General features: G+C 32.1%; 3 protein-coding genes across 4 annotated transcripts; 1 reads left to right on the top strand and 2 right to left on the bottom strand.

Moving 5' to 3' along the window:
• Positions 1-2,870: 2,870 nt before the first annotated feature.
• On the top strand, positions 2,871-3,723 carry LOC108335404 (pectinesterase inhibitor 7). The gene has a single exon (XM_017571416.2). The coding sequence runs from the start codon at positions 2,977-2,979 to the stop codon at positions 3,601-3,603; it is 627 nt and encodes a 208-aa protein (XP_017426905.1). The 5' UTR covers positions 2,871-2,976; the 3' UTR covers positions 3,604-3,723.
• A 1,567-nt stretch (positions 3,724-5,290) lies between these two features.
• LOC108335191 (cysteine-rich receptor-like protein kinase 43) lies at positions 5,291-13,268 on the bottom strand. Of its 2 annotated transcripts, XM_052869704.1 has the most exons (7): positions 13,040-13,268; positions 12,791-12,930; positions 11,656-11,866; positions 10,787-11,021; positions 10,436-10,586; positions 8,732-9,143; positions 5,291-5,751 (listed from the first exon to the last, which is right to left on the bottom strand). In XM_052869704.1, exons 1-7 carry the CDS (start codon positions 13,101-13,103, stop codon positions 5,645-5,647), a joined length of 1,320 nt encoding a protein of 439 aa, XP_052725664.1. In that variant the 5' UTR covers positions 13,104-13,268; the 3' UTR covers positions 5,291-5,644. The 2 variants fall into 2 exon arrangements, with proteins under 2 accessions (XP_052725664.1, XP_017426636.1); XM_017571147.2 differs by lacking the exon at positions 5,291-5,751 and having other exon boundaries at positions 8,617-9,143; positions 13,040-13,267.
• LOC108335226 (uncharacterized) lies at positions 5,960-7,333 on the bottom strand. The gene has a single exon (XM_017571194.2). The coding sequence runs from the start codon at positions 7,153-7,155 to the stop codon at positions 6,103-6,105; it is 1,053 nt and encodes a 350-aa protein (XP_017426683.1). The 5' UTR covers positions 7,156-7,333; the 3' UTR covers positions 5,960-6,102.
• Positions 13,269-13,489: the final 221 nt, after the last annotated feature.

The following is a 13,489-nucleotide window of genomic DNA, read 5'->3' as shown; positions in this document are numbered from 1 at the left end:
TAAGTCTCTACTTATTTCAATCTTACAAAATAAAGATCCAATTGAGATACCAAATAAGTACGGAACCTATTTGAGATTCTAGAGAGAGAAACATTAAACTTCTTTTTATATATAAATAAAATTTCTATATCTTATCTTCACTTATGAAAAATTAAGCAATATTGATAGTATAAAAGTACCATTAATGCTCACAGGAATAAATTGGACTCAAGAGTTAACCGACTCGTATTTTAATGTTTTAAAGTCAATACTAAAGGTTTCTAGTGCTTAATTTGATTAATCATAACATAAAAGACTCTGGAAATGTGATTTTCTATGAAAATAATTTTTCTGAATACAAATTACGCACACCAAGATTACTTTTTTATTATAATAAAAACTTTAATGTAGAAGACAATACTTCCAAAATAAAAAGCCTACATCTTATAAAAATTTAACTTGTCCTAACAACTTTTTCTTGGTCTAATAAATAGATTAGTTTTTTTCATTTTACAACATTAATGTGTTGAACTAATTCATTATACTAGAATTACAAGACAACTTTTCTATGCAGTATATAATTTAGACTTAGGCTTTTTCTCCAAAATTAATTAGAACATTTTATTAAATTAATGTTTTTTTAAGTAACCAGTCCTTCCTAATTTATCTTTAACAATTAATTAAGCTTGAAAAGGGATAGAATTTCCAAAATTTATAGTTATGTATTTTTACTTCTTTTTATTAATACTATTTCGGAATAATCAATTGGCAATGTATTTTAGGAAATGATCCATTATCATTAAAAAAACAAATACTGAGTATGTTTATCCTTAAATAAATACTTTTAGACGTCACGCCACCTGATTCAAAGAGAAAAACAATTAACTATTAAATATACTACTTTCAAGAGAAGAAACTTAGATTTATCCAAATAATATTTATGTATTTGATTGGGTGGCCGACCGTTAATATCGTTGTCGAGCGAGTGAGTGGGGGAACCACCGTAATTTCGATTTTGGCGCACTTGCCGCAAAATTGAAGTGGCGATTCAGCATGCGAACAAAGTAACGGTAACATTTGTTTATTATTTATTATTAGTTTTGTATAGGGAATTTTAATTACAATTACTGAATAAGACAAAACCAAATATATAAAAAAACACACACACTCATAGAAAATTAAAAATGCATAAAAGTTTATTGAATGTTGAAATGTGAAGAAAAACGGAAAAGAGAACTAATTCAAGTTTGTAAAGTGAAGAGAAACTAGAGAAAATTTTTTAAAACTCTAAAATCTAAGTGCTTTAATATGCAAAATGAGAAAAATATTAATAAAGGAGTTATACAAAGTCTTGTACATAAATTAATATTATTTAAGTGAGATAGAAGAAGTGAAAAATTGGATTGCACAGGTGAATTTCAAAATTGTCACACTTACGAAATGAAAATAACAAATTGGTGTAATAAATATTTATATCGAAACAGAATGAGAAGAATTTAATATAATTATAGTGATTGAAATTAATTATTTGCATTTATTAATAATGTGAAGAGAATGGTTATGTCATGAAACATTAATCCATTATGCACATAATAGATTATGGCCGCTTTTTTACATTATTAATAAAGGTTTTTAATGAATTTCATCATAAATGTAACACATTTAAAAATATTTTAATGTAATTTACATTTACCTTGAATTTTAAAAATTATATATATATATATATATATATATATATATATATATATATATATATATATATAAATTAAGATGAAAATTAAATATGATAAAAGTATGTGACAGATAAAAATTAAAACAAGTTAATTAAATATCTATTTCATATAAATGATTTTGATTTTATTTTCTCGTAAAATAATATTAATAAAATAAATTAAACTTATATAGAAGTATAAAATTGTTTTAAAAATTTAATTACTTTTAAATTCATGCAAATTTTGTGAAATGTTATTAACAAAATGATAATTCTTTAATTTTAATTCGTACTCATTCAAAAATTAAATTAAGTATATAAAATTAATTAAATAAATTTATTTAAATATTTTCCTAACATAAACTAATCACTTGATAACTATTCATTATTCAAATTTAATTTCTATTCATTCTCAATAAAATATAATAAAGGACATATTATTAATTCATTGAATAATATAATTATTTTTAATTTTATTTCAGTCGCATCAATCATATTTTTGACAACTTTTCACTCAAATCTACTAACTTTTCCTCAGTCTAAACAATCTTATCTAAGTTTTTAACTCACTCCATTTTATAAGAGAAAGATTACCAAATTAGTTAAAAATTAAACATTAAGTTATTTTATGATTAAGTCATTTTCTAACTTTATTTATCAAAAACAACCCAAGTATGAACAATTAAACATCATCAATAAGTTGTTAGTCACTTTCTCAACCTGTTAAAATTCCTACATTAAACTCAAAACAAATCAAGATATTTTATTTCCTTATATACAAATTCTATTTCGCTTTTTACTTCAATAAATATATTTAGCTATTATATTGGATTAGATCTCATCAAGTATTGTACTATTTATCATAATAGTTCTATTTCTTTAATATATTTATACCTAGATTTTTACTTATAAGGTATGCAAGTACTTTCTTTCAAAGAAAAAGTAATTAAATATAAAAGTATTAAGCTAAAATTTTGATTAACAATACATTAGTACTTCAATTAAAATTTTGTTTAAATATTTTCCCTATTACCATAATGCTAGTAAATATTACTTCAAGATTTATAATGTTGTAAGCGCGCTGACATAATTGATATTTAAATTAAAATAATTGAAGAATTTTATTTCAGTCGGAAACATGAATATCGAACTCAACAATATCTAAACTAATTTTTTTTTTTTAAAAATCCAACTCCTACATAAACCCTCTTACACGCATTCATTCGTGCATACATATTCCAGTTCCATTCTCAACACATAACACAACTCAACAAGTTCCCCCCAAAATGACACGTCATTTCCTCCTTTCTCTGTTATTATTTGCGTCCACACTCTCTCGTCTCGTCCTAACTGTCACCGCCGGCCACGCTTCCGGTTTCACTTCCGGTGACGCTTCCGGTGACACCGACTTCATTCGCGAAAGCTGCAACGCAACGTTGTACCCTGACCTATGCTTCTCCTCGCTCTCTCGCTACGCCGCCGCGGTGCAACGTAGCCCCGGCGGCCTCGCGCGGGTGGCCGTGGCCGTGGCGCTTGCTAAGGCGCACGGCGCGGCGGCCTATCTCTCGCACCAGACCGCTACGGTGGTCGATGAGGATTCCGGCGCAGGTGCCGGCGCCGCCGTGAACGACTGCTTCGCTAACCTGGAGGACGCTGTGGACGAGATCCGCGGCTCGTTGAAGCAGATGCGGCGACTGAGACCGAACGAGGACTCCGGTTCGGTCCGGTTCGGGGTGAGCAACGTGCTGACGTGGATGAGCGCGGCGCTGACGGACGAGGAAACGTGCACGGACGGGTTCGAGGGCGTAGAAGAAGGTCCCGTGAAGAGGAGCGTATGCGATCGAGTAACCAGAGTGAAGAAGTTCACAAGCAATGCTTTGGCGCTGGTGAACGGTTTCGCTAATAAGTTATAATTTGTCACAGCTGAAAACGAATAGTCTCTGTCGTTTTTGTTGTTTATTTTGCCTTTTGGTTTTGTGTGTGAATGCTTACTGTCTTATCTCTCTTTCAAATATAGTAATTTAGTTTTATAATTTTTGTATCTCTATTAACTCTTTATTTTTCTCTTTCTCTTTAACTATTATTACCGTAAAAATTTTACATAAAATTTTGGTATTTTGAAGATAGAGTCATCTTAAAATGACATAATTTTAGTTTAAAACATTTCAAATTATACTTAGTGAGAATAAATATCTACGAATGAAAAGATTTAATAGTAGTGGCCAAATAAATTGATTAAAAATAAGTAGAATAATTTTGATGTAACTTGAAAATTTAAGTTAGGGAGAGACAAGAGTGTAGGATTTTTACAGGTAGAGTTGTTGAAACAAAATTGAATTGGATGGTGGTGGGAAGTATAATCGGTTGAGATTAGAAAATTGAGTCCAAATTATTTTTTGTTTTGGAGATAATTAAGAGGTATTTCATAGGAGTGATAGAAAATAAAAGTTTATTATGGAGGGAAAGAAGGAAGGTATTTGGTGAAAAAAAGCCATAAGTCTTGGCGTCATAACATTATAAGGAAGATAATTAGTTGGATCCAAATAATCTAACAAGTCAACTTCCTTTATTGATCATAGGACAATGTCATACAATACAACCCACAACTTATCCAACTTTCATTTTATGGGACAATGTGCCACCATGTTTTTCCAAAACCCTTTTTCTCAACACTTATAATTATATTTTTGTTTTTTAAAATTAAATTAAATATCGAAAAATGAATTTTAAGTTAATTAATTTATAAAATGTAGGACCTGTTATATAAAACTCATATAAGTTACTATTATTTAACTTTTTATTATCAATATACAACACACATTTATGATTCTTTTCATATTAAATTTCTTTAGAAAAAATCATTTTATTAAAAAATTATAAACCTATAAAAAGAAAATAATATAAGACAATATATTATATACAATTTATTTTATTGATTTTCATTTAATATAAAATTTCAACTCATTTAAATTTTGAATCGTATATTTTTGTGATATGTTAATATTATATATTTTATTATTATATTCAATCCTAATATTATACTCTGGTAGATTTACACGATGATTAAACGCCATGTATTCAGAATAATTCATAGGTTTATGTGTTCGGTGAGAGAAAAAAATGTCTTAATTCAGTAATGAACTAATAAACTTTGAACCATTAATTTCAAAAGTTGAGTAATATCCTTTTTAGTATTTTATTTCTTTTTTTCATTATTTTTCTTTCTTGTAATGTTATTTGGTGAGATTGATAAGTCACTGCTGCAAAGACGGCAAGAGTTGCTGGCCCCTAAAAAACCTTTGAGCTCACAAGTGTTAGAGGGAAAATGTATTAAAATGAACTCTATTCTTATCGTATTATGAATCCTAACATGATCACTAATGAGTTGCTAATTACTTAATTCAATAGCTAATATATATATACATTTGAAAAATGTTTATTATATCCTTTGTAACTACCCGATTAATATAGATAGACTTGATCAAATCATTACATAGATAATATAAAGCAATTTAAAACACTCTACAAATATTTATAGAAAGTGAAGATACAATCTTTCTGAAATTGCACCACTTCTCAAAAGAAAGTAAAGTTCAAAATACATATTTGCAGTAGGGCTAACAACTAAGGATCAATATTACTTTTTTCTTCATCTCAAAAAGGCTACTAATGCTGACCTTCACTACCTCATGCATTATCCTACACACCCCATTGATGAAGATCATCAATCATTAAAAAATTAGCCTTTAAAAGGTCTTAAACTGTGGTTGCAGTGGTGTGATTGCAAAGACATCCAAAACATGATACAGCAGTTGCACACCCCACAATAAAACCTTAGTAGTGTCTTACAGGTACAAGGACACACAATAGATCATACAATTTCAACACAAAACATGTATTTACATCAAAAGTAGAAGCCAAAGCACCATAAACAACCAAATTAAACATGTCTTGTCAACAAGACACAGAGTAAACCCAAATGAAAACACACAACTCCAAAAACAGAATTCCATTCTTATGCTGACATCTAAACCAGCATCTGAAACCTCTCGTACATATATCTGCACATCAGTAATTACTTTCAATCGGTAGAGCCACGGTTTCAAATGCAGTTACATTCCAATTGTGATTAGTAAAATTGCTGACACATTCAGTTAAAACAACCAAAAGCACAAAACCACAGTTCTAGAGTGACACACGATGCATATTTTCGTTGTGGCATTAAAGATGACAACCAGTGCAAATGAACCAAATCAAGCCACACAAGAATGAAGAAGCCAAAATACCAAACTCTTTATTTGAAAAAACAATGAAAAACATGAAATCAACGAGTCCTTTTCCTTTGAAAGGTCAAAAACACATACTACGTGAACTAAATTTACAAAAAATGGAAAGATCTCTTGTTCTGTCATTCATTCACTCCAGTACTTCTCATCAACATCTTTCTCCTCTTCCTCCTCACTCTCCGATACACTCGTCTTGAAAGCAATCACATCCTCCGCCGCGGCGCTGCGAAACAACCCGATATCCACGGCGCCACTCACAATGTGATACCCACGTGACCTCATATCCCTCGCCCCGTCAAACGCCGTGGCGAAGCCCGCAAGATAAGCTCCGCTCTCGACGTCGTCCTTTCGGCTCTCCAACACCTTTCTCTCGGCCTCCCTCAACGCCTCCCTCACCCTCTTGTTCCCCGGGTCCCACAAGTACCCCAAACTAGCGCTCAGATCCAACGGCCCCATTTGCACGCAGTCCACGCCGTCAACGGCCGCGATCTCGCCTGCGTTCGCCACTCCCTCCTTGGACTCCACCTGGCACATGATCAGAAGTTCGTCCAGGTAATTACCGATGTACCCATCGTCGAAACCGTATTTCGAGGCTCGGACGATGGGATGGGCGGCGCCGCGGCAACCGGCGGGGGGGAAGCGGCAAAAGGAGACAGCTTGGTGGGCCAATTGGGCGGTGTCGATCATGGGGAACATTATGCCCTGTGGACCGAGGTCGAGGGCTTTCTTGGCCCACGCCGCGGTGGACTCCGGGACGCGGATGATGGCAGCGGTGTCAGCGGCAGCGAGCGCGTGGAGGCAAGGGAGAGCGTCGCGGATGCCGCCGGGGCCGTGTTCCATGTCGACGACAACGAAGTCGTAGCCGGCGAGGGAGGCGATCTCGGCGAGGGTGGGGGAGAAGGAGAGGAGGAAGAGACCGTAAAGGGTTTCGCCATTGCGTAGGCGGGACTTGAGGTTGAGGGGGGAGACGGCGGCGCCGGCAGAGGGGATGGATTTGGGGATGGGGAGTTGGGTGTGGTGTTTTAAGGAAATGGATAGAGGGAAGGGTTGGAATTTGAAATTGGAAGGAGTGAGAAAACGTGGTTTTGGTTTCGGTAGTAGGGAAGGCGGGGGGGTGGTGGCGGTGGCGGTGGCGGTGGCGGCGGCCACGATGGTGGTCGTGGTGGTTATGCTCCCCATTTTTATGTTGGTTCTAGAGTCCACTCTAGTGATACTGTCTCCATCAACTTCTGATTTCTCAGATATTGTTGCGATTATTTTCGATAGAAGAAGAATGACGTGGAAATAGTCATTTTTACCAAACAAATTTTAGTTAAAATAAGAAGTAACTTTTTTTATAAGAGATATGAATTTGTTTTTTTAAATTTATCTTTTAAATATTTTTAATTAATATAATTATTTTATTAATTTTATCTTTTAAGTAATTGTTCTATAAAATTTAATTTAATTATTTTTTTCATCTGATAATTTTTATAAAACTTAATTATTATTTTAATGATAAAACTACTAAAGAAAATAAATAAAAACTATTTATAATAAAGTTATAAAAATTATTTTAATTTTATAATATAATTATAAATAATGAAATAATTTTATTATTTTTTATTATCATAAAAAAAAGGAACATGGTACATATTAATTAACATTATATATAACTTTCAATATTTTAATATTACAAAAAGAAAACGATTGAGTCTGTAAATTAAAAAAAAAATTAAAGTTGTGGAGAGATATTCTCAAAGCCACCTCATTTTGAAAAGAATTTGTGGAGAGATAACTCCAACTCAAAAATATTGAAAATGGAAAATGTAATAAGCTTATGGTTGAGGTTTCTCCGTAAAAAGAAAGTGGTAGAAAAGTATGATATTATATTTATTATTATTGATTTGTATAAACTTTAATCGAGTATTAAATCTTAATCAATATGCTGACTCGATCAATAATCAATTTGATTTTGAAAATAACTTGACACTTTATTTTTTGTAACCTTAAAATAAGAGCTTGCACATAAAAAATTAAGGTTCATCTGATAATTTTTTTCTCTTTCTTTTAAACTTTTAAGATTAATGAAAATTAACATTTTTATATTTATTATTCCTTCCCTTGAAACTATTTATGGAAATTTAACACCTTATTTATAATAATATACTAAAATTTACAAGGCTAAATGATCCATATATACACTTTTAACTTTAACTTTTAACTCTAGCTCAGACATTATAAGCGAAAAATAGTATTATGTAAAAATAAAAATGTTACTTTAATATAGATTATATTAATATGAATTTTTTAAAATTATAAAACTTACATTAAAATCATAGTTTAATTCCTAACCAATAAATAATTCTCATTACAAGTCTTTTTACTCTTTTACATCATATATAGTCATTTCTATACCTGTACGTAAAATATTTTCAAACTAATACATATTTTTTAAAAATTAATTAATTTAATTAGTGACATTGAATTGATTAACATTTATATTATTCTTTCAAAGTCATTTCTAATTGTTTCTCATTTACTTAATTAATTAAAAATATTTTAAGAAGAGATCATTAGCATTAGAAAATGGTCTTAAATTTTTTTTGAAAAGGGTTTTATATATAGTGATGAAAAGGGGATAAAAGGGACCTACTCCAGTGGCAGTGGAAAAAAATTACCCTACGACTCCTGGTGACATTTACATGATAATATTTACTTACATCACAAAATTAATGATACGAAAATTGAAAAAACTGATTAGCATGTGGCTAACCTTGCATCGGTCGTTTCCCTCGGGGGTCTACTTCTGCAGTTGCACTGGAGCTTGGTGTTGTTGATGTTACAGAAGTAGTATTATTATTAGTGGCATAGTTGCTTGAATCACCAGTGTCAGTGTGTGAATGAGAGTCATCATCAACCCCAGAAGAAAACATTGCAGAGGGTCTGTGAGACACTCTTCTGAATCTGGAACCAGCCATTCCTGGTCTTGTTGGTTCTTCCATGTGGTTCGGTTTCTTTGACAGCATCACCACCACACGTCCCATGGTTGGACGAAGGTTTGGATCACCTTGAGTGCACAACAGACCCAGTTTAATGCACATTTCTACTTCTTCAGTTATCACTGAAGACCCCAATGCAGGGTCCACCATTTCCAAAGCCCTCCCCTTCTTGTATAGCCAGTATGCCTATAATATCAAAGGATCAACAGAATAAGGTTGGCAAATTTTGTCCTTTTATTTAGGTTTCTAGGAGATCGAATTATCTGCATTTTATTTATTACTAGAAATACTTTATCTTACAGCTATAAAAAATGGTTTATTATGATTTTATTTCAATATTTTGTCATATTTATTTTTATTTATTAAATAATATTTTATTATTAAAAGGGATTGTAAAGTGGAAGTAGTAGAAAATATGAATAGCAAAGTATAATTTTTCGACCTTATAACAAGAAATGACCAACATGCTAGTGTCATGATGCAATTTAAACAACCTAATATGGATTAGCCATACTCTGAAATATGTAACCTCGTGTCTTATGGTTTGGTAAAATATAGACCCAACAACCTTTTGAGCCACTTTGTTTTTAACTTTTGTAAAACATGTCATTTCCTTCTCACCTTCATATTTTCAACATATATGATGAGAATATACAATGTAAAATATATATAAAAAATATTTTAAATTTCATACCATTCGGAATACAAATATATTTAAGATTGTATAATCTAAAATATCATTTTTATATTTAAGTTTGTTCTTTCTGGAATACAAAATATACATTTTAAATTGAATCGTCCAAATATAAGAATTTATGGGAGTACTGGAAGAAATATATGAAGGTGCAAGAAGTTTGACATATAAGACTAGGTTTGACATGACTCATTTCATATTTTAGAACAATATAAAATAACATAGGAAAAAAACAAGGTAATCCACGTGAAAATTAGACTAGTTTGACATGGCTCATTTCATATTTTAATTTGTTGGATCAAGTCAAACTTTTGACAGTTCTAATTATAATAAGAAAAACTATTGACAAGTATGTATTTTCGTATTCCACTAAAAAGATGCATTAACATTTAATATATATAATTAGAGAGAGAGAAAAATGACAAATTTACAAATTATATGATGTGATAAAAAGATAAAAAGAAAAAAATAAATCTGTAATAAATGTAGATAAAATCAAATAATATGTAGATTATTGCTCATATGGTATTTTAAGTGTACAATCTTCATTGTTTCTACTTTCTTCTTTTTTTTTTTAACTTGTAAATTATAGCCAAATTGTAAATACAAATAATTTTAAGATGTTAAGAATCTTACAACAGTAATATTTGTTAAGAAGTCCATAAATTTTTTTTTTTTGTTAAAAATTAATCAAGATTCATTATAGATATGATTTTTAAGATAGTTAGTGTAAAACGAAGAAACTAAGAGGCAGGAGATAATAATAAAAAAAAAAACTTATTACCCAGTCGAGGAGATTCTGCGCACTGGAGTTGGCATCAAACGACGAATTTCTCCGGCCAGTGACCAATTCCAACAACAAAACTCCATAGCTGAATACGTCTGCCTTCACAGATAAATGGCCATACATTAAATATTCTGGTGCCAAATACCCGCTGCATATCAAATCATATTTCCTAAGTTATTTTTTCATCATCATCATCATCATTATTATTGTACCCTTAAAGGGCCACACTAAATGATTTTCCAAGTTTCCTTCATTGATTGAGTTTTGAATAGTATGATACTGACTTTAGAGTTTAGACTTTTGGGAGGTAGAAAAGTTCATTAAGGAAGAACAGTGATGCAAACTTACTTGGTTCCAGCCACACGGGTGTTGACGTGGGTTTGGTCTTCGGGGAAGAGTCTGGCGAGACCAAAGTCTGCTATCTTAGGACCCCATTTTTCATCAAGTAAGATGTTACTGGCCTTTATGTCGCGATGGATTATGCAGTTGTGAGAATCTTCGTGAAGATAAAGCAGACCCCTTCCCACCCCATTGATGATGTCAAATCTACGTTTCCAGTTTAGCTCTTCTTTCTTCCCCGTTTCTGCATAAAAAAAACACTTGATGAATCGTCTAATTTTTAATTGGGTAAAATATTTTTTGTCCTGGTAAAATAAAAATGAATTCCGTCATGGGGAAGTTTCTTTGACTCTTCTTCGAAGGTGGAGGTGTGCTACAATCTGGAAACTTTCCAGTTGCAAGTTGTTCGCCTATTTAATTTATTAGAACGTTACATGTTTGTCAAATAAATTAATAATTTCATGCTTGTGAAGGTCAAGATGATTTAGTCCTGTCCCTTTCCAGTGTCCACATGCTCACGACAATAAATACTTTATACGAGAAGGGATGAAAAAAAATGATGTTTTGGGACCCATAGGTTTGGCTGATTACAAAAAACTTAATCTAGCCAATGGAAGCAACAAAAAAAAAGTATTGAAACAGAACAAGTTTCTTAGGACACCACGAAATGTCAACTGAAGGGAAAACCTATCATGTTAATTAATTAAACTATTTTTAAAAAGAGACATACAAATTTTACTACTCTGTCATTCTTCAGTTTTTCTGTCTTCCCAAAACCAGAAAAAAACTGTTGAAGGTAAATTTTTCTTACCAAAAGTTCTTCTGTATAAGAAAATAATTGATGTAATGAAGAGGGTGGTTTGGAGAGAAAGACTCACTGAAGAGAAACTTGTCAAGGCTCTTGTGAAGGACATACTCATAAACAAGAAGCTTCTCGGAGGCATGGGTGCAGTAACCGATCAGATTCACCACATTTCGGTGCTGCACACGACCCAACAACTTGGCCTCGTTGATGAACTGCGTCTTCCCTTGATTCGATCTACGCGATAACCTCTTGACTGCAATCTCTCTCCCGTCACTCAATTTCCCCTTCAAAATTGCACAAACATCAGAATAAGTCTAACATTTTTTGTATACCAAGTAAAATCAAAAACTAGTTGCAAACCTTCCGTGTTGAACTTTCTCCAAAATTATTCTAATTTCAATCTCTACAGCTTTCTGGGTACAGAAAATTAACACAGGTGTTTCCCCAGTAAAATCATTTTGCAGAAGCATTTAGCCTTAGTTTGGAAATCCGTTTTAACCCATCTAAACATACGTTCACAGCAGAAGTATACAACAAAAGGGCTACTTTTTTTTACCAGGGAAAAGCAATCTATTATATACCATTTGGGTAAGAGTCCACATAACCCTTACATCAGCTGAAATTCAGAAATTTCATGTGGATATTTCTCAGTCCAAATTTTTTCATCCAACCAAACAAAAGCTAATTGTGCAAGTGTCTGCATATTTTCTGTACGACGAACCAAAAATCATTTTAGTCAGTGTTACTTCTTGTTGAACTCAATTTCAGCTTAACAGGACATATTTCCCCCTTTTTCTTTCAAAGCAACAACTTGCTCTTCTTCATTTTCGCATTGAAACTCATAATTATGAGTTGGAATTCACAAAAATGCTTTTCAAATTTTAAAGCCAAAATCACTTTTGTGTGTCTACACGCTCGTCCATTACTCTGAAACAAGCATACGAAGCTTCTATGTTTCGTGTAGAAATTGAGTAAAAAATATATATCATATACTTTCATTTTGTCAAATCAGAACCAAACATGTACTTTAATCCACTTAAACCATACAGATTTATGTTCAAAGGTCACGAAAAATCGAGAAATTAAACTTGGATTCTAATCGAAGAACAACCCAAATAGTATTTTTATACTTAAGTTTTCTCCTTGAGATAATTCAATCTTAATCAACTCAAACAGGAAAAATCAATAAAGATTGACAATTGAATTACCTTAAAGACGGGTCCAAATCCCCCTTCACCAAGCTTGTTAAGAATGCTAAATTTGTTTGTAGCAGCGACCAATGTTTCGTAAGAGAAGACCTTATTCTCCTGTGCAGCTAAGTTTTGTATATCGTCTCCGCTATGTTCCTCTAATCATGCACAAAAAGTGTACAATTTTATTATGATCGGAAAAGAGATTCAAAAAGTTATTCAAGAAGGAAAAAGAAAAGGAATTAGATTTCTTTTTGTAGCTTTTACCTTTACTGGAACTGAATTTGAAGGGCTTGATGAGATTGTGAAAGAACGTGTTGGGTTTGGTCATGGCGCTCTAAGGCATCCAAAATGAGCCCATGAAACAAAGATAGAGGAAATTTTTGGAGCGAAAAGTGAGAGATGCGAATTTGGGAACTGAAAAAGATGATCAACTGCTTCGCAGCAATGGAACGAAGCTTTTCTCCTATGAATGAAGGAAAACGGTTCCGAAAACGCGAATTGATAATTTATAGGGGAGGCGTGTTGCTTTTGTTCGCGTTGACCCATTATTGACTTTCCACAATTTCATTTGTTTCATATTCTTGTTCTTTTTTAATATTTTGAAAATTCTCTGCCTTCTTGGAGTGCACATAAATTTTTCAATGGAAAAAAACTCACTTCTTAAACTTGGTTAACGATAAATGAAAGTACCTTGCAAAGATGAGTGCTTTAAAT

This window comes from Vigna angularis, chromosome 10, assembly GCF_016808095.1.
Source record: "Vigna angularis cultivar LongXiaoDou No.4 chromosome 10, ASM1680809v1, whole genome shotgun sequence".
NCBI lineage: Eukaryota > Viridiplantae > Streptophyta > Magnoliopsida > Fabales > Fabaceae > Vigna > Vigna angularis.
This window is presented reverse-complemented; position numbering and strand designations above follow the sequence as displayed.